Genomic DNA, 21,555 nt, shown 5'->3' on the forward strand with positions numbered 1-21,555 from the left:
GTTTGCTGAGCTATCTGTATGTCACTGGACATTGCCCACTCATCAGACCTTCATCTAGATCAATGATCCAGTCCAGACTCATGTTCAGTTGATCCACCATTAAAGCAAACAGATTGCATTATGTTACTGTATAAACACACTGATATGCTCTCACAGGATTGAAGCTATCTCTTATTAGACATTGGGACTGCAGTGTTGTGTGTACTGGAAACCCCCTCTCACTCTGGGGATCTATGATCAGGTTTCCCTTCTCAGACTGGTCTGACTGGAGCCTGAGTGTCTCCTGCCATTAACAGACCTCTTTACACCCCATTTATGAACTCCTCTATACCTGCTGTACCCGTGTGAACACTAGATAGTCTCTAGATACAACTGTAGATACCCGTGTGAACACTAGATAGTCTCTAGATACAACTGTACTGGTATGTTTTTATTTCTCCTGAGAGTGTTTCTGTTTCTCTCTCTCCCTCCCTCTCTTCCCTCACCCTCCTCACCCGCCTCACCCGCCCCCCTGCCCTGACAGGTCTGGAGTCGTTGCGTGACAGTGCCCACTCTACGCCTGTGCGCTCTGTGTCCCATGGGGACTCCTTCATGCCGCGCTCCCGCAGCCTGGCCACGAACGCCAGCGAGGGCTCGGCAGTGATCTCTGACGAGGCCTACAGCCCCTCTGACAGTGTGCTGCCCACCCCCGTGGCAGAGCACAGCCTGGAGTTGGCCGTGGCACGCCAGGTCAATGGAGCTCCCTGCAGCATCGAGGAGGAGAAGGAGTCGGAGGCGGGCACCCCCTCTGTGGGGGAAGCAGGCGACTTGACAGACAGTAGAGCGGCGGTAGAGGGTGCAGGGGGGGCCTCGTCGCTCAGCGAAGTGGAACAGGTGAATAAGTTTGTTTTAAGTGTCCTCCGTTTGCTCCTTGTGACCATTGGACTCCTCTTTGTCTTGCTCCTCCTCCTCATCGTCCTCACCGAATCCGACCTTGACGTTGCATTTTTACGTGATATCCGCCAGACCCCCGAATTTGAGCAGTTCCATTACGAATACTTTTGTCCCCTCAGGCGGTGGTTTGCCTGCAAGCTCCGCTGGGCGGGCAGTTTGCTCATTAACAAATGAGAGAGAGCATGAGGCCGTAGAGTGCGTAAGCCCATTCGGGGGTTTGAGAAGACGATTAAGGCTCCGGAGAGATGGAGGGCAGCCCCGTCCCAACCATGAACCCAGCTTCTCTCATGATACTCCCGCTGACATACACCTCGGACCACTCCTGGAATCACTGTGCCAGGAGTTTCTCTCTCTCTCCCTCCATTTTGAGTTACTCCCCCCTTTTTCCCTTTACGTTAGTTTCTTTTTTACAAAGCCAGAAGACATTTTTGCATTTTATTTTATTTTCAGGTCATTTCAGGTATTTTATTTTTTCAAAAAATATAAACAAAAAAATATTAAACTGAAATCAAAGAACTGAAGTATTTTAGAACGTTACTTTTTAGGAAGTAGACATTTTGTTGCAACGAATGAAAGTTGCCTTCATTTACTATTTATTGTTTGGAACATAAAACATTTGCATATGGGAGGAATGTGATGCAAGGATATCAGGAAAGCCACTAAGTCATTGAAATGGTTCAGAACGAAGTGAGCTAGATACAGGTTTGAAAACATCCATCCCAATCAATACATCTTTAATGGTTTTCATTGGGTGGCCATTGATCAGAACACCTTGTGTGAGGGAAATTGGAGCAATGTGCATTGTGTCTGTCTGTCAAAGTGCAAGTGATTGAAATTGAGTAAGTCAGGATGATTACCAAATGCCTTTTATGAAGAAAAAAGTAGATGACATGAAGACCATTTTGAATTTGGCGGATTGTTTTAAAGTTATAATTGAGTGGAAATGCAACTACTGTATGTGTTTAAAGTAGAAACTGTGAAGTTTTATAAAGGATACAGTTAAATAAACCAGTAACCATGGTGTTTTGTGACCCCATTGTGTCAGTAGTTAGAAGTGTTGATGATCAACCTCATAGAAACACTCACTAGCACCAATAGGACCAGTCTAGGTAGATGTGCAATACTCCTATGGTTAAATACTTCAGTACTTTTGAATGAGTGCATTTGTTTTGTCATATTTCTTAATTTAGTTGTGTCTACATTTCTTTATTATGTTAAGATCTGATGAAATGTAATGATTTCTTTGTATAAAGAATTTATAGTTTATTTTAGTTACATATCAACCTTGCTCTTAAGTTTGTGTATATCACACTATAATTAATTGTTAGCATAAGAATGACACTGATGTACTTTTTGTACAAAGTCGTTTGTTTCCTAATATATTGACAGTTTTTCCATGTATATTTTAACAGAACTGAAATGTTATTTTGTTATTGAAGATGAAATGAAACATTTTTTTAGCGCTGTGTTTCAAGTGAGGTCTAGAATTTATGGACATATTGGAAGGGAGGTTTAACTCAGAAACAGGTATTTTATCCAGATCCACTGACTCCCCACAGATCACATCTCTCTCACTCCACCAGCAATGAAGCATCAGTCACTGTATGCACACTTTTTAGAAGTCAATACAACTATTTCCAATGCCCACTCTGGGCCAGGAAGGCACAACAGATGGTGGAGGAACAATACATATTCTGGAAAGTAGACGGGACTACAATACCAACAGAAAAAGCATAGTCAGTCCAAAGACACGCCTGTAAACGTCACAACAAATGCAGATAGTCAATAGTTTTCCAAAGTTTGAGAGGTGACTGTGCAGACTCTTCTGCCTCATAGCTCAAAGGAGCAATAATTCTGCTGTCATGGCTGCTGGATTCTGGGTAAAATCTGTTTTTGTGTTTTTGTCTACCCCCTCTACTGTACCTGGTGCAGGTGTGAGTGCGTTTGTGTGTCTGTATGTGACAAACTTCAAGATGATAATGTGAAGTGTTGACTGAGAAAAATATGGTCTTATTTTTGAAAAGGGAGAATAAAAGAGAGTGATAAGTAAGAGAGTTTGGAAAGAAAGAGATTGAGTGAGAAAGAGGTACAAGGGACGTCAGAAGAGGTGAGCAATGAGGAACTGGTGAGTGACCAGCCTCACATGAAAGTGGCCGGTACAAGTATAGTGAAAGGGGAATGCATATGTGAGCACTTGGTGCCTGTGATTCAATTGGCAGTACAGCCATGCCTGTTTTGGCCTGTTATTTAACACCATGACCTCCACACAGCTGATCCATGCTCTGATCCCCCAGCGGTGCTGCTGCCTGCTCTTCCCTGGGGAACCTAGCCTAGGCCCATGTAACCAGAGCACTGTAGCCCCTGGCCCTAAGTGTAGTCTGTCTCCCAACAGCACCCTCCTAGTTGAGGTAGACCCAGCAATGAAGACACTACAGCATACTGTAGTGCTATGGATGGGTTTCTACTGTATTCATAGCCATTTCAGTTCTTAACCCTCAATCAACCGGGTGGAGCCCAGACATCTGTGGTGATAAATATCCATGTTTATGGCACAGGGGTGGTAAAAGCAGCCCTTAGTAGCAAATCTGGTGCAGCAACTGTTATATACCGTATAAAGGCAGAAATTCCTGAGTGAAATATGCATGCTCTCTATGCTCGTATACCATGCATGCACTTCCAATGAACAACAGATACAAGGATGAAGGACGACTTTGTCTGTACCTGGATGGGGAGTGTAGATCCGATATGCAAGATAACGGTACTGTTTCATTGTTTTATGCATTCATATTTCCTATTTATTACTTGCCTAAAGCTAAATACTGTAAAGGTCAACAGGACTGTAGGCAGAGTATGTTAGTGTTACTTCTTAAAGGTCAGGGAACTGGAAGAGCAAAAAGGAAGGAGATGTCAATTGATGGTCTACGTTCGTATGCATTAGCATTATGTAGCTTCAATGGTCTTTCCAAGCATGCACCAATTAAGGCAGCATCATTCAATGAGCAATAATCAGTCAAACTGTAAGAGCAAATGGACATAGAAATGTAAACAGAAGTCTTACACTGGACATTGTGCTGTTGGTTTTTGCAGTGTCAAAAAAATCGGTCTACTGTCGCTGTATCTACAAAACCAACAAGTGCTCATGGTACGCTCCTTTTCCTTCTTTTTAAATAAAAACAGTAATAATGTGAAGACAAATACAGTTATCATTATTCTTAGTATTTACCACATTTTATAGTGTTTCTTTCATTGTTAGTGCTCTTGTTGGGATGTTAGCCTGCAGAGTTTTGTTCAACAGTACTTCAGTGTGACTGAGGTGTCTTTCCCTGTGCCTGGAATCTTTAGTACCTAACAGCTCTGCATTTTACAAAAGGGGCATATGAGTGAATGGACATAGACATATATTCAGTGCATCCTCCTCATAAAGTATGGACGACCCTTTCATCTCACAGACTCAAAGGGAAAACACTTCTTGCTGTGTAGCTTTGACGTCTCATCCTGTAGATGTTGTGTTAATATAGGGTGGAGGTTACTGATCCCATGTCATGTTTATGGTCAGCACTTATGGCAGCGTGAGTCATCTGTGTGTCTGGGGGAAAGTTCTCTAGTTGTCTCCACCTGTATCTGTCTGTACAGGTATGTTGCCTTTGAAAAACCTTGAAACTATACAGTACCTTTCGTCTGGAGATGTTTAAATGATTTTATTTGACTGATCTCTATTGGGAACTGGCTGTAGTACTTGTTTGTCTGGTAGGTGTTTCAGACTCTTGCTGGTAGTGTGTTAAACAGTATGGAATTGTTCTGATGTTATCTTTGGACATCTGCTATGGTTTACATGCAGTATGTTGGCAATCATTCTGCAGTTAAGTTCTATAGGACAAACTACATTAGTTATTGAACATCAGTTAGATTAGCTAAATTCATTTCAAAAGTCAATACACTGGCCATACCCATAAAGTCTGAACTGGGAACCACAGGCTAATAGATCACTTTTACTGGCTATTTTTCTGATAAAAGGAGGTGCAAGATATTCTACATATGATGGCTGTTTGCCAGTGACATGAAGAGTAAACAGTAGCCAAGCAAAAAGGACAGCTTGAAAAAGAATATGCTAGTTTGACTGCATACAAGGTAAATGGCATTGAGTGGTCTTTTCCTGAAGGTCCCCTTTACTCTCACAGTAATACTACTTAACAAGTAGAGGACAGACAGAGCAGCTGAGGGAGTTAATAAAATCAGTCATACTATTGTCACCTTGTAATATGCTTCTACCCCTTCACCAGCTCCCAAGCAAATAGACGCTCACACAGCCATGCATATACATGTAAATAAGTGTATATGCATACCAGTGTCTGTCGGCATGTCTTATGTATTCTGCATCTTTCCAAGTCAGGACTGAAGGTTGCTGTTTATTTACGTAATATATGAATATACAAATATATACAAATGTATGTGCCAAATCCAGTCCTTGTTCAGTCTCATCCATTCCGAACCCATGTTTGTACGGTAGGAAACCTTCTGTACAACACAGTATAAAATATTGTTTCTCTCTGATAGTCCCTTGTAACTGGTGCCATTAAACTACTCAAACTTGAAATAAACATTGGATAAAAATGTAAAGTGGATTCTTGTGGTTTATGGCTTTTCACTGCACATTCCCATCAAGGCAATTAAAATGTCCACATTTTTGTATAATCTTTCCATTAAAACAGTATGTCTCTGATAGATTTTCTGAAAGTTCATACTATACTGACGTCTTCATATTGCATGTTTTTGGGGTAAATGGCAGTAAGTACAGTATTCAAAGTAGGTGTTCAAGACAATAAAAAATCAACACAATCTCTCAAATGAGCTTTGTTCAGGTGAAAGCAGGTGAGCAATATCCCATTTAGAAATCATATTTTCAGGAGCCTTAATTAAAAGTGGAAACCTTCACAGCTGAAAGGATAAAACTAAGAAATACTGTTAAAGAAACAATGATAAATATCGACAGACTGGAAGACAGATAACGCTGTACAAAACTACACATTGTGCAAAAACTGTTAAAATGTAACAAGTAAATAATTTACAGTAAATTGTAAACAAAATGAGTCAGTCTTGAATGCTGTACTGTTGCCTATGACTACGATTTTTTTGCTATTCCACAAAGTCCCTCTATTGGACTCCAGGTATACACCTACAGTGCAGAAAAGACTGGTTTGAGGAATGGCCAGCTGTTGGTCTGTGGTGTGGGGAGGACCATGAAGCTGGGGCTCCGTCCCACTGGGGCTGCTGCTGCTGGCCTTGAGCCTTGTCCTGCTGAACCCCTTCCTGCTGAGCACCGGCCTTTAGATTCACCTCTGGAGTTAGACCCTGCCCACGACCCGTTGCTGCTGTAACCCCTACACCACGAGAGACAGGAGTACACAGAAATTGTTTTCAATGGGAAAATGTACACTTAAATATAACCTCATAAGACTTTTCAAATCAAATGTATTTATATTTATAAGTATTTATAAGCCCTTCTTACATCAGCTGATATCTCAAAGTGCTGTACAGAAACCCAGCCTAAAACCCCAAACAGCAAGCAATTCAGGTGTAGAAGCACTTTTGAGACATAACACGAAACCTTTCAACTTTTTGAATTTCTAGAACGCAGGGGCCTTCTCTGCTGTTACTGTTGAAATAACTGGATGACCCAGTGTCTTTCTCTTGGTCTCTGCGGCCTCGCGTCATGTCTATCTATGCCATAGTAGAGCTTCCAGTGGTGTCAGCCAACTGCTCCTCAGCTGCAAAGAGGTTCAGACAGCGTTGACAGAAACCAACCACTCAAACAGCAGGGCACAAATATGACTGAGCAACATCTTAGTATTTAATTTTGGTTAATTCAGCAGGATTTTATATACACTGCTCAAAAAAATAAAGGGAACACTAAAATAACACATCCTAGATCTGAATGAATTAAATATTCTTATTAAATACTTTTTTCTTTACATAGTTGAATGTGCTGACAACAAAATCACACAAAAATTATCAATGGAAATCAAATTTATCAACCCATGGAGGTCTGGATTTGGAGTCACACTCAAAATTAAAGTGGAAAACCACACTACAGGCTGATCCAACTTTGATGTCCTTAAAACAAGTCAAAATGAGGCTCAGTAGTGTGTGTGGCCTCCACGTGCCTGTATGACCTCCCTACAACGCCTGGGCATGCTCCTGATGAGGTGGCGGATGGTCTCCTGAGGTATCTCCTCCCAGACCTGGACTAAAGCATCCACCAACTCCTGGACAGTCTATGGTGCAACGTGGCGTTGGTGGATGGAGCGAGACATGATGTCCCAGATGTGCTCAATTGGATTCAGGTCTGGGGAACTGGCGGTCCATAGCATCAATGCCTTCCTCTTGCAGGAACTACTGACACACTCCAGCCACATGAGGTCTAGCATTGTCTTGCATTAGCAGGAACCCAGGGCCAACCGCACCAGCATATGGTCTCACAAGGGGTCTGAGGATCTCATCTCGGTACCTAATGGCAGTCAGGCTACCTCTGGCGAGCACATGGAGGGCTGTGCGGACCCCCAAATAAATGCCACCCCACACCATGACTAACCCACCGCCAAACCGGTCATGCTGGAGGATGTTGCAGGCAGCAGAACGTTCTCCACGGTGTCTCCAGACTGTCACGTCTGTCACATGTGCTCAGTGTGAACCTGCTTTCATCTGTGAAGAGCACAGGGCGCCAGTGGCGAATTTGCCTATCTTGGTGTTCTCTGGCAAATGCCAAACGTCCTGCACGGTGTTGGGCTGTAAGCACAACCCCCACCTGTGGACGTCGGGCCCTCATACCACCCTCATGGAGTCTGTTTCTGACCATTTGAGCAGACACATGCACATTTGTGGCCTGCTGGAGGTCATTTTGCAGGGCTCTGGCATTGCTCTTCCTGCTCCTCCTTGCACAAAGGATGAGGTAGCGGTCCTGCTGCTGGGTTGTTGCCCTCCTACGGCCTCCTCCACGTCTCCTGATGTACTGGCCTGTCTCCTGGTAGCGCCTCCATGCTCTGGACACTACGCTGACAGACACAGAAAAACCTTCTTGCCACAGCTCGCATTGACGTGCCATCCTGGATGAGCTGCACTTCCTGAGCCACTTGTGTGGGTTGTAGACTCAGTCTCATGCTACCACTAGAGTGAAAGCACCACCAGCATTCAAAAGTGACCAAAACATCAGCCAGGAAGCATAGGAACTGAGAAGTGGTCTGTGGTTATCACCTGCAGAACCACTCCTTTATTGGGGGTGTCTTGCTAATTGCCTATAATTTCCACCTGTTGTCTATTCCATTTGCACAACAGCATGTGAAACTTATTGTCAATCAGTGTTGCTTCCTAAGTGGACAGTTTGATTTCACAGAAGTGTGATTGACTTGGAGTTACATTGTGTTGTTTAAGTTTTCCCTTTATTTTTTTGAGCAGTGTATATTGAGAACATCCCTGGTCATCCATACTGCCTCTGATTTGGTGGACTAACTAAACACAAATACTTAATGTAAAAACTATGTCTGAGTGTTGGAGTGTGCCCCTAGCTGTCCATAAATGTAAAAAAAAAATGTGCCATCTGGCTTGCTTAATATAAGGAATTTGAAATGATTTATATACTTTTGATACTTAAGTATATTTTAGCAATTACATTTACTTTTGATACTGAAGTATATTTAAAACCAAATATTTGTTTACTTTTACACAAATAGTATTTTACTAGGTGACTGACTTACTTGAGTAATTTTCTATTAAGGCCTACCTTTTACTCAAGTATGACAATTGGATACTTTTTCCACCACTGGAAAGCAGCACTCCTACTCACTCCATTATCGACACTAAACAAATCATATTCAGTGCTTTCGGGAAAGTATTCAGACCCATTTGACTTTTTTCACATTGTTACGTTACAGCTTTATTCTAAAATTGATTAAATAAAAAACAAAACCCTCAGCAATCTACACACAATACCCCATAATGACAAAGTGAAAACAAGTATTCAAACATTTTGGCAAATTTATTAAAAAAACAGAAACTACTTATTTACATAAGTATTCAGACCCTTTGTTATGAGGCTCAAAATTGAGCTCAGGTGCATCCTGTTGCCATTCTTGAGATGTTTCTGCAACTTGATTGGAGTCCACTTGTGGTACATTTAATTGATTGGACATGTTTTGGAAAGGCACACACCTGTCTATATAAGGTCCCACAGTTGACAGTGCATGTCAGAGCAGAAACCATGCCATGAGGTCAAAGGAATTGTCCTTAGAGCTCAGAGACAGGATTGTGTCGAGGCACAGATCTGGGGAAGGGTACCGACAAATTTCTGCAGCATTGAAGGTCCCCATGAACACAGTGGTATTCATAATTCTTCAAAAAAGAAGTTTGGAACCATCAAGACTCTTCCTAGAGCTGGCCACCCGGCCAAACTGAGCAATCAGGGGCGAAGGGCCTTGGTCAAGGAGGTGATCAAGAAACCGATGGTTCAGAGCTCTAGAGTTCCTCTGTGGAGATGGGAGAACCTTCCAGAAGGACAACCATCTCTGCAGCACTCCGCCAAGCAGGCCTTTATGGTAGAGTGGCCAGACGGAAGTCACTCCTCTGTAAAAAAGACACATGACAGCCCGCTTGGATTTTGCCAAAAGGCACCTAAATGACTCTCAGACCATGAGAAACAAGATTATCTGCTCTGATCAAATCAAGATTGAACTCTTTGGCCTGAATGCCAAGCTTCACATTTGGAAGAAACCTGGCACCATCCCTACGGTGAAGCATGGTGGTGGCAGCATCATGCTGTGGGGTGTTTGTCATGGTCAGGGACTGGGAAACTAGTCAGTGTTGAGGCAAAGATGAACCGAGCAAAGTACTGTGAGATCCTTGATGAAGAGCGCTCTGGACTTCAGCCTGGGGTGAAAGTTCACCTTCCAACAGGACAACAACCCTATGCACACAGCCAAGAGAATGCAGGAGTGGCTTCGGAACAAGTCTGTGAATGTCCTTGAGTGGCCCAGCCAGAGCCCGGACTTGAACCCGATCGAACAACTCTGGAGAAACCTGAAAATAGCTGTGCAGCAATGCTCCCCAGTGTTAGCAGTTGTTACTCATCAATAACACAGACTCCAAAGCAAATCAGGGGGAGAAAAATAGGTTTATTCAAGAGGACAAATCATAGATGTTATGCTGAGAGATAGATGTTCATTCTCCCCTGTCCTCCGTGATTCTCTCCACAGAACAAAGATACAGGGTGTAGTTTTATACCCCCAACCCTAGTCTGTGGTTGGCCAATTACAATTCCTGGCAATATAATTGGGCCAATGGCCAAATAACAAGTATCCTGTTTCAGGGTCAATGCCTAGACAAATTCCTCCCATGTCTCTGACCCATTGATCATTAATTCCCTATTACAGAAAAAACACTTTCCATTGATCGTTAATTCTCTCTAGTCCTCTGCGTTTATCTTAAATATTTTTACACCATTCAACCTGACAGAGCTTGAGAGGATCTGCAGAGAAGAATGGGAGAAACTCCACAAATACAGGTGTGCCATACCCAAGTAGAATCGAGGCTTTAATTGCTGCCAAAGGGGCATGATGCCTTGAATCTATTCTACCGCGCCCAGAAACCTGCTCCTTTTACGCTCTGTTCCGAACATACTAGACGACTAGTTTATTAGCCTTTAGCCATACCCTTATCCTCCTCTGATGATGTAGAGGTTAATCCAGGACCTGCAGTGCCTAGCTCCACTCCTATTCCCCAGGTGCTCTCATTTGTTGACTTCTGTAACCATAAAAGCCTTGGTTTCATGCATGTTAACATTAGAAGCCTCCTCCCTAAGTTTGTTTTATTCACTGCTTTAGCACACTCTGCCAACCCGGATGTCTTAGCCGTGTCTGAATCCTGGCTTAGGAAGACCACCAAAAACCATTAAATGTCCATCCTTAACTATAACATTTTCTGCCGAGATAGAACTGCCAAAGGGGGCAGAGTTGCAATCTACCTCAGAGATAGCCTGCAGAGTTCTGTCTTACTATCCCGGTCTGTACCCAAACAATTCAAGGTTCTACTTTTAAAAATCCACCTTTCCAGAAACAAGTCTCTCACCGTTGCCGCTTACTATAGACCACCCTCTGCCCCCAGCTGTGTCCTGGACACTATATGTGAATTGATTGCCCCCCATCTATCTTCAAAGCTCATGCTGCTAGGTGACCTAAACTGGGACATGCTTAACACCTCGGCCATCCTACAATCTAAGCTTGATGCACTCAATCTCATACAAATTATCAATGAACCCACCAGGTACAACCCCAAATCCGTAAACACGGGCACCCTCATAGATATCATCCTAACCAACTTGCCTTCCAAATATAACTCTGCTGTTTTCAACCAAGATCTCAGCGATCACTGCCTCATTGCCTGCATCTGTAATGGGTCTGCGGTCAAATGACCACCCCTTATCACTGTCAAACGCTCCCTAAAACACTTCAGCGAGCAGGCCTTTCTAATCGACCTGGCCCGGGTATCCTGGAAGGATATTGACCTTATCACGTCAGTAGAGGATGCCTGGTTATTCTTTAAAAGTGCCTTCCTCACCATCTTAAATAAGCATGCCCCTTTCAAAAAATGTAGAACCAGGAACAGATAAAGCCCTTGGTTCACTCCAGACCTGACTGCCCTTGACCAGCACAAAAACATCCTGTGGCGTACTGCATTAGCATTGAATAGCCCAGGTGATATGCAACTTTTCAGGGAAGTGAGGAACCAATATACACAGTCAGTTAGGAAAGCTAAGGATAGCTTTTTCAAACAGAAATTTGCATCCTGTAGCACAAACTCAAAAAAGTTTCAATATACAAGTTTATATTTTTAAACCTGCATATTTAGTTAATATTGCCTGCTAACATGAATTTCTTTTAACTAGGGAAATTGTGTCACTTCTCTTGCGTTATGTGCAACAGTCAGGGTATATGCAGCAGTTTGGGCCGCCTGGCTCGTTGCGAACTGTGTGAAGACCATTTCTTCCTAACAAAGACAGCCAACTTCGCCAAACGGGGGGTGAATTAACAAAAGCGCATTTGCGAAAAAATCTCAATCGTACGGAACGGTTACGTATTTCACTGAAAGAATAAACGTTTTGTTTTCGAAATGAGAGTTTCTGGATTTGACCATATTAATGACCTAAGGCTCGTATTTCTGTGTGTTATTATATTATAATTAAGTCCATGATTTGATAGAGCAGTGTGACTGAGCGGTGGTAGGCAGCAGCAGGCTCGTAAGCATTCATTCAAACAGCACTTTCCTGCATTTGCCAGCAGCTGTTCGCAATGCTTCAAGCAATGCTCTGTTTATGACTTCAAGCCTATCAACTCCCGAGATTAGGCTGGCAATACTAAAGTACCTATTAGAACATCCAATGGTCAAAGGTATATGAAATACAAATGGTATAGAGAGAAATAGTCCTATAATAACTACAACCTAAAACTTCTTACCTGGGAATATTGAAGACTCATGTTAAAAGGAACCACCAGCTTTCATATGATCCCATGTTCTGAGCAAGGAACTTAAACGTTAGCTTTTTAACATGGCACATATTGCACTTTTACTTTCTTCTCCAACACTTTGTTTTTGCATTATTTAAATCAAATTGAACATGTTTCATTATTTATTTGAGACTAAATTGATTTTATTGATGTATTATATTAAGTTAAAATAAGTGTTCATTGTTCAGTATTGTTGTAATTGTCATTGTTACAAATATATATATATAAAATATAAAAAATACAAATAAATCTTTTTTTAAATTTTTATCGTCTGATTAATTGGTATCAGCTATTTTTGGTCCTCCAATAACCGGTATCGGCGTTGAAAAATCATAATCGGTCAACCTCTAATTTCAACTCATCGTTACCACTTCCATTACATGGGACGTGTAAATTCACTCACAGCAGACGATGAAGAAGCATCATGCTCTCACTCCGCCGTAAAATAAATTAGACTGCAGCTAACCACAGCGCACAAAAATAACATAGGTACCGAGAGCCGGGAAAGACAGCAAACTGGCAAACCAGTAGTCTTTACCTGCCATTGCTCGCTTTGTGACTGACAGGCACCTGTCCTATCAATAGATCACTAGAAGATGCATATCGTTCATTCTAGCAGAAGTCTACACAGACTCTTCTGACTAGCGAATTGAAACTTTTAAAATGAAAAGAAGCCTTAAACTGGAAAAAGTAGATGGATTACAATGAGTTGGTGAGTTGGCTGGTGCATATGGAAAACACTGCTATTGAAGAGTATGTCTTCACATGAAGCCGGTGTGTGATGTGCGTCAGCTCACCTGCATGTGTCCCACTAGGATGTTTATGGCATTGATTCCAGCAGAGCTGTAGGCCACTGCCTGGCCGTTGGCTGTGATGTACAGGTCCTCCACCAGGAGGTGATCCAGCACAAGCTTCTTGAACAGCCTGTCAGTGTTGTGTCTGGAGAAGGCCGCTCCAAACCCAAACATCGTTTCTCAGAACACATACAGCCATTGTTAATGCTTCATTTGAGTGACGCTGCTCTTTACTGCTTACCCAAGAAAATGTCCACCAGCATGTTCAGAGTCAGTCGGTTTTGGTTCGCAGATTTGCCATATCTGGATCCAACTTTTTCACGCTTTGACATACAGGATTTTAGACCCTTCCATGGAACTTGCAATACATTCACATACATTTTCCAATGTGTGTGTGTTATAACACATACAAACTTTTTAAAACTTTGTTTATTTTTTTTATTTCACCTTTATTTAACCAAGTTCTCAATTGCAACTGCGACCTGGCCAAGATAAAGCAAAGCAGTGTGACACAGACAACAACACAGAGTTACACATGGAGTAAACAATAAACAAGCCAATAACACAATAAACAAGTCAATGACACAGTAGAAAAGAAAGTCTATATACAGTGTGTGCAAAAGGCATGAGGAGGTAGGCAATAAATAGGCCATCGGAGCGAATAATTACAATTTAGCAGATTAACACTGGAGTGATAAATGAGCAGATTATGATGTGCAAGTAGAGATACTGGTGTACAAAAGAGCAGAAAAGTAAATAAAATAAAACACATATGGGAATGAGGCAGAGTATTCTTTGTAAGAAGATGTAGGCCTATATAGTCAGAATTCAGATACGTACCTGGTAAAATAAGGATTAATTTTAAAAAATCTATAAAATGAACCTCTCAATGCGAATGATGTCAGAGTAGGAGTAGAAGAGGATGCAGTGAGAGATCTCTCCATCCCTGGCTGCTCTGTTTGACTCCTGGTAGTAGCCCTCCACTGACTTGGAGACTGGCGTGGGTCAAATAGCGAACATCAGACTTGTCGATGCCTATGTCAAAGGCTATGGTGGCACACATGACCAGGAGGACAGAGATACAACATTAACCTCTTCATGAAGTTAGTAGAAGGTTGTTAGTGATGTTAACATCTGTTGAGATCACCTCACCTGGCAGCCATCCTGATTGATTCACTTGCACATATTCTCTGTCTTTGTCATTGAGGGCCTGCCTGGTAATCTAGCTCTAGTATACCAGCCCTCTGAAGACTGTCAGCCATGGTGTCAGACATTACGGGACAGGCAGCACACAATGCCTGAATCACCTAGAGTTTACACAAGGAGTAAAAAACAAGTTCAGATCCCAGTCCTCAAAAACACATTATTCAATGAGCATTGGAAACTTCAGACAAACTTAGGGAGAACACTAACGTGGATGATGGTTATTGATCTAGTTGATGCAGTCCTCATCTACCTTCTTGGGTTTCTTGGGTAGCACAGCATACTTGAGGTGGTTTCTGTTGAAGCTGATGGTAAATCTGAAAGAGAAAAGACACAGTGAGGAACATTCATTCAAACAGCTGCTATATGTTTGCATGAGACATCACTACATCTGTACTGGTATTGTGTCCCAGGTAAGACACCTCTTAGAGTATGTACACCTGAAGTCCGGTCATCTGCAGCTGGTTGAGGATGTCCTTCTGGACACGGGGGGTGGCTGTGGCCGTTAGAGCCATGCGGGGCACTTTTTCCGCAGCTCATGCATCCACTTGTAGTCTGGCCGGAAGTCATGGCCCACTGAGATTTAAAAAATAAATGGGCATGAGGCTCATCCATGACCACAAAACAGTAGGACAGATAAAGCATCACATTCACTACATGAACCTACCTCACTGACAGTGAGCCTCAATGACAAAGCGTGCCAGAAGGCAACCCAGCAGGACGTCACGGCAGCTCTATTGAATGTACTTGCCAGGAGAGGGGATTTTAGGAGGCTTGGCCACAGGGGCTGGTGTAGCTGGTTTCTTTTGCCATGTTGATGTTCTTGGTCCTCCCTCACACACCACTTTAGTGACAGCACTGCAGTGCTTCTTGCCTTGATGCTGAGGAGCTCCGGGGTTCATCAAAGTAATCAGGGATATCTGAATCACTGATGTCATCTATGTCAAAGTCATCAATGAAAATAAATAATCTGGCTCCGTGACTGCCGGGGCTTGAGCCACAGAGGCTTGGGTACTGCTCTCCCCAGTCCCTTGTACAGCAGCTGCCGGCCTCTTCTGTGAGAAGATGAGATTTGACTGCTCCACATCACAAGTTAGATTTTTGGAGATGGTGTTATTTGGAGAGAGTCACAATTACTTTGGCCTCTTGTAAATACTTCCCCCTCGTCTCCAGAGAAAATAAGACTTGCCAGAGTGCTGGGTTTCCAAGAGGTGCTTTGTGCCGGAACTCCATTGATCATGCAGTCAGAGTCCTCAAACAAAGTGCTGTTGTAGTCCACAGATATGACTGAGGATCCCTTGAATGGAAGGGCTTTCATGGAAGAATCTCCTTTATCCTTGGGCAGGCAAGTGGTGGTAGACAGGACACACTGTGTAGCAAAAGAAAAGGTAGGCTTTTCTCTAAATCTGGGTTCAAAGACAGTGCTGTCTGGCTGTTGTGTCCTGAAAGATGTGTCACTGCTGCCAGTAGCAGTGATCCTTTTCCTGAGGGTAAAACGTGATATAACTAGCAGATTTGTAAGATTTTTTAAAAAGTAACCTTTATCTAGGCATGTCAGTTAAGAACAAATTCTTATTTACAATAGGCCGTCATTCAACATTTAATATTTAAAAAAAATATAGGACAAAACACACATCACGATAAGAGAAACCACAACACTACATAAAGAGAGACCTAAGACAACAACATAGCATGGCAGCAACACATGACAACACAGCATGTTAGTAACACAACATGACAACAACATGGTAGCAACACAACATGGCAGCAGCACAAAATGGTACGAACATTATTGGGCACAGACAACAGCACAAAGGGCAAGGAGGTAGAGACAACAATATATCATGTGAGATTAATACATGTCACAGTAAAATTACAGCTGAAACTTAATCTACAGCTGTCGTCCCATATAGCGCAGAATCAAGGAATTACCTGTGAGCCCGCTGCAGTAAGAGTTCTGTCCCACAGGACAGGCCTAGCAGTTCATGCTCGGGAATAGAATCCACCAGAACACTGATGATACTCAATGATCCATGATCCTCAAAAATGGATCTTCTGATTTTAGATTGGTGACTATTCGGGAAAAATAAAATGATGGAGGCAATACAATAGAATTATAAGCATACTGGTATGTTCACGGAAATTTTCAAAATAGACTGAAACATCTGGCTTAAACATAACCCATGAAGGCCTCCCTGGCGCAGTGGTTAAGGTGCACGGTGTTTCCTCCGAAACATTGTTGCGACTGGCTTCCGGGTTGGATGCGCGCTGTGTTAAGAAGCAGTGCGGCTTGGTTGGATTGTGTATCGGAGGACGCATGACTTTCAACCTTTGTCTCTCCCGAGCCCGTAAGGGAGTTGTAGCGATGAGACAAGATAGTAGCTACTAACAATTGGATACCATGAAATTGGGGAGAAAAAGGGGGTCAAATTCAACAACAAAAAAACAAACATGTTATTCACCTCTTCTTTCTTTAGGAGGACCATCAGACACTGCAGGCTTGACACCCTTGTTGATACAGGGCTTGACTGACTGCAGAGCCAGCTGACTTCAATCTGTTGTGATCATAATATACGCTTGCCAAATAGATATAGCTTGCTGTACAACATCATATCAAGTGCATTCGCACCATCAGGCCTCAAGTCCATCAGAAACAAATGTAAAACACAATCAAAAACTAAAATGTAACAGATGAATGTACACATGTACAACAGAAACGTACCTTGTTTCCTTTGTGAAAATAGAATGACTGAAATCCTCTGGGCTTTGTGAAAGGGGGGATGGGGTGGGGTGAAATCTAGGTCTTCCTCTAACTCTGACTTGTCATCAAGATCTATGACAGCTGTGTCACTCCATCTACTTTGATGATCTGGGGAAAAGTTTTGGGAGATGAGTTTATGTTGATTTTCAATGCCGACTTTTTTTATGTTGACTTTTCATTCTTTGGTCAGGTCAAAGGTGCTGATGTACCGGCCTTTCCCAATCGGTCGATGAGCTCGTCCACCCTCGGCATTGGGTATGTGTCGAACAATCTTATTTCGTTCACACCCCAGAAATCACGGCCTTCCTTCGGGCCTCCGGAATCCGATATGGCCTCTTTCATACCGTTGCCCCGCTTCACGGAGAGCAACGCCATGTTCCGATCGACGAGCTCCCTGAGCTCTTGCTTCTGGGCTGGGTCGAGGTCTTCATTGTTCGGGACCACCACTGGTACTGTTGGCGTCCGGGGTCCCGACCATAACACAGCCAAGGCTGTCCTCTCGTGCCACTTCTTCAACAGTTTCACGTTGTAAATCTGTTGGGGTTTCCGTCTCCCCGGCTGCCGTACACGGTAATTGACAGGTCCCAGCTTCTCGATCACCTTGTATGGCCCGTGCCTTGTTGCCAGGATCTTACTTTCGGCCGTGGGGATTAAGACAAACACCCTGTCTCCCACCTGGAATTCTCGGGACTGGGCTCCCCTGGACTTGGGCGCATTGGGCCTTCTCCATATGTTCCCTCACAACTGGCCATAAGGCGGTCCCAGTTCTTCCCGTCCTGCTCGATGACCTTCCACAGCATTTGTTTGAGCATTTTATTGAACCGCTTGACGAGTCCATCCGTCTGCGGGTGGAAGACGGAGGTCCGGATCTGCTTGATCTGCAGGAGAGCACACAAATCTTTCATTAGGCGGGACATAGACTCAACACCTTGGTCTGTTAGGATCTCGTTTGGGATGCCAATCTACTAAAGAGGTGGAACAGCACCCGGCCAATTCCCTTGGATACCGCCGCCTGTAGGGGAATGGCCTCGGGATATCGGGTGGCATAGTCCACTATTACCAGGATGTACCGGTGTCCCCGTGCTGCTTTGACGAGGGGTCCCACTATGTCCATAGCGATGCTTTCAAAGGGCAGGGGGACCAGTGGGTTTCGGAAGTGTGCCTTTGGGGCAGTCTTTTGACACTCCGGACAGCTGCGACAGTAATCTTCCACGGCCCTCCTCATCCCGGGCCAGTGGAACTGGGCGGCGATCTGTTCCTGGGTCTTCTCCATTCTCAGGTGCGCCCCCAACAGGTGGGTGTGGGCCAGCTGAAGAACGGTTCCCATGTACTATCGGGGCAGCAACAATACCTCTCGAAGTTCCCCCTGTTGGCGCGACACCTGATACAAAAGGTTATTCTTGATTTGGAAATGGGGGTATCGCCAGTCACTCACCCCCGGAAGTAGCTGTCCATCCACCGCTATCACTTGGGCTGCGGCGGCTTTTAAGTTAGGATCCTCCCACTGGGCTGCCCCAAATTGTCGACTCAGTTGGCCCCCAGGGGGTGTCTCGACTGGCCCCTCGAAATCGAGGAGGGGGAGGCTCTTCCTTCTGTGGTTCCCCCAGGGGGGGATCTGGTTCATATCAAATCAAATCAAAATGTATTTGTCACATACACATGGTTAGCAGATCCTGTTATGGCAAGGCGATCCCCGAGGGGAATTCCACCCCCCCATTCAGCTGAAAAGGTGGGGCAGGGAATTCAAAAATATTCTTTAGAAATATTTAACTTTCACACATTAACAAGTCCAATACAGCAAATGAAAGATAAACATCTTGTTCATCTACCCATCATGTCCGATTTTTAAAATGTTTTACAGCGAAAACACAACATATATTTATGTTAGACCACCACCAAATCAAAGGAAAAACACAGCCATTTTTTCCAGCCAAAGATAGAGTCACAAAAGCAGGATTAGAGATAAAATGAATCACTAACCTTTTGAAAATCTTCATCAGATGACATTCATATGACATGTTACACAATACATTTATGTTTTGTTCGATAATATGCATATTTATATCCACAAATCTCGGTTTACATTGGCGCCATGTTCAGAAGTGCCTCCAAAATATCCAGAGGAATTATAGAAAGCTACGCCAGATAACAGAAATACTCATCATGAACTTTGACTAAAGATACATGTTCTACATATAATTAAAGACACACTGGTTCTTAATGCACCCGCTGTGTCAGATTATTTAAAAACATTACGAAAAAAGCCTAGCATGCAATAGTCTGAGACAGCGCTCAGACGTAAAAGTATTTCTCCGCCATGTTGGAGTCAACAGAAATACGAAATTACATCATAAATATTCCCTTACCTTTGATGATCTTTATCAGAATGCAGTGCAAGGAGTCGTAGTTCCACAATAAATCATTGTTTTGTTCCATAATGTCCAATACTAGTGTCCAATTAGTTGCATTTGCTAGCACTTTCAGCTCACGTGCCCAAAAGCTGACGCTGGTCCAGGACAACTCGCACGAAAACTTCAAAAATATATATTCCAGGTCGAATAATAAGGTCAAACTAAGTAGAGAATCAATCTTCAGGATGTTATTTTCATATATATCCAATAACGTTCCAACCGGATCATATGTTTTCATCTGCAGCCAAAAGGAAGGGCGGTGGCACCCACAGAGAAATGTTCCACAGGAAAATTGCATTCTGTCAAGACCGTGACTATTTCCCCTCCCATTCGGTCAAAGTTCACACCAGAAGCTCCATTCCACATTCTACTGAATGAGGACATCTAGTGGAAGGCGTAGGAAGTGCTACCAGATCCATATCTTGTTGGGAAAGGAAGGGGCGATGATGTCAAATTTGACTTACATTCAGAATTTCACTTCTTGTTTGGAAGATTGCCTGCCCTATGAGTTCGGTTATACTCACAGACATAATTCAAACAGTTTTAGAAACTTCAGAGTGTTTTCTATCCAATAGTAATAATATTATGCATATATTAGCAATCTAGGACAGAGTAGGATGCAGTTCACTATGAGCGCGCAATTCATCCAAAGTGAAAATACTGCCCCCTATCCCCAACAAGTTTTAATGCGAGTGTAGCGAAATGCTTGTGCTTCTAGTTCCGACAATGCAGTAATAACCAACGAGTAATCTAACCTAACAATTCCACAACTACTACCTTATACACATAAGTGTAAAGGGATAAAGAATATGTACATAAAGATACATGAATGAGGGATGGTACAGAACGGCATAGGCAAGATGCAGTAGATGGTATCGAGTACAGTATATACATATGAGATGAGTAATGTAGGGTATGTAAACATTATATTAAGTGGCATAGTTTAAAGTGGCTAGTGATACATGTTTTACATAAAGATGGCAAGATGCAGTAGATGATATAGAGTACAGTATTATTTATTTATTTATCCATTATTTTATCAGGTAAGTTGACTGAGAACACATTCTCATTTGCAGCAACGACCTGGGGAATAGTTACAGGGGAGAGGATATACATATACATATGAGATGAGTAATGTAGGGTATGTAAACATTATTTTAAGTGGCATTGTTTAAAGTGGCTAGTGATACATTTTTTTTACATCAATTTCCATTATTAAAGTGGCTGGAGTTGAGTCAGTATGTTGGCAGCAGCCACTCAATGTTAGTGGTGGCTGTTTAACAGTCTGATGGCCTTGAGATAGAAGCTGTTTTTCAGTCTCTCGGTCCCTGCTTTGATGTACCTGTACTGACTTCGCCTTCTGGATGATAGCGGGGTGAACAGGCAGTGGCTCGGGTGGTTGTTGTCCTTGATGACCTTTATGGCCTTCCTGTGACATCGTCGGGTGGTGTAGGTGTCCTGGAGGGCAGGTAGTTTGCCCCCGGTGATGCATTGTGCAGACCTCACTACCCTCTGGAGAGCCTTACGGTTGTGGGTGGAGCAGTTGCCGTACCAGGCGGTGATACAGCCCGACAGGATGCTCTCGATTGTGCATCTGTAGAAGTTAGTGAGTGCTTTTGGTGACAAGCCAAATTTCTTCAGCCTCCTGAGGTTGAAGAGGCGCTGCTGCACCTTCTTCACAACGCTGTCTGTGTGGGTGGACCAATTCAGTTTGTCCGTGATGTCTATGCCGAGGAACTTAAAACTTACTACCCTCTCCACTACTGTCCCGTCGATGTGGATAGGGGGGTGCTTCCTCTGCTGTTTCCTGAGGTCCACAATCATCTCCTTTCTTTTGTTGACGTTGAGTGTGAGGTTATTCTCCTGACACCACACTCCGAGGGCCCTCACCTCCTCCCTGTAGG

The 21,555-nt window shown here is 43.3% G+C and overlaps 1 protein-coding gene across 2 annotated transcripts in view; it reads left to right on the plus strand.

Annotated features, from left to right (window-relative positions):
- LOC112252412 (FERM domain-containing protein 5) overlaps window positions 1–5,539 on the plus strand; it is a 107,103-nt gene extending 101,564 nt beyond the window's left edge. The window contains exons 14-15 of one of the 2 annotated variants that reach the window (XM_024423613.2): window positions 524–873; window positions 1,053–5,539. In XM_024423613.2, the coding sequence (XP_024279381.1) occupies window positions 524–873; window positions 1,053–1,100 (398 nt within the window). In that variant the 3' untranslated portion in view covers window positions 1,101–5,539. Of the gene's footprint in view, window positions 1–523 lie in introns of both variants that reach the window. The other variant, XM_024423612.2, reaches the window with a different exon arrangement.
- The last annotated feature ends 16,016 nt before the right edge of the window (window positions 5,540–21,555 follow it).

Source organism: Oncorhynchus tshawytscha, linkage group LG06 (genome assembly GCF_018296145.1).
Source record: "Oncorhynchus tshawytscha isolate Ot180627B linkage group LG06, Otsh_v2.0, whole genome shotgun sequence".
NCBI classification, from domain to species: domain Eukaryota; kingdom Metazoa; phylum Chordata; class Actinopteri; order Salmoniformes; family Salmonidae; genus Oncorhynchus; species Oncorhynchus tshawytscha.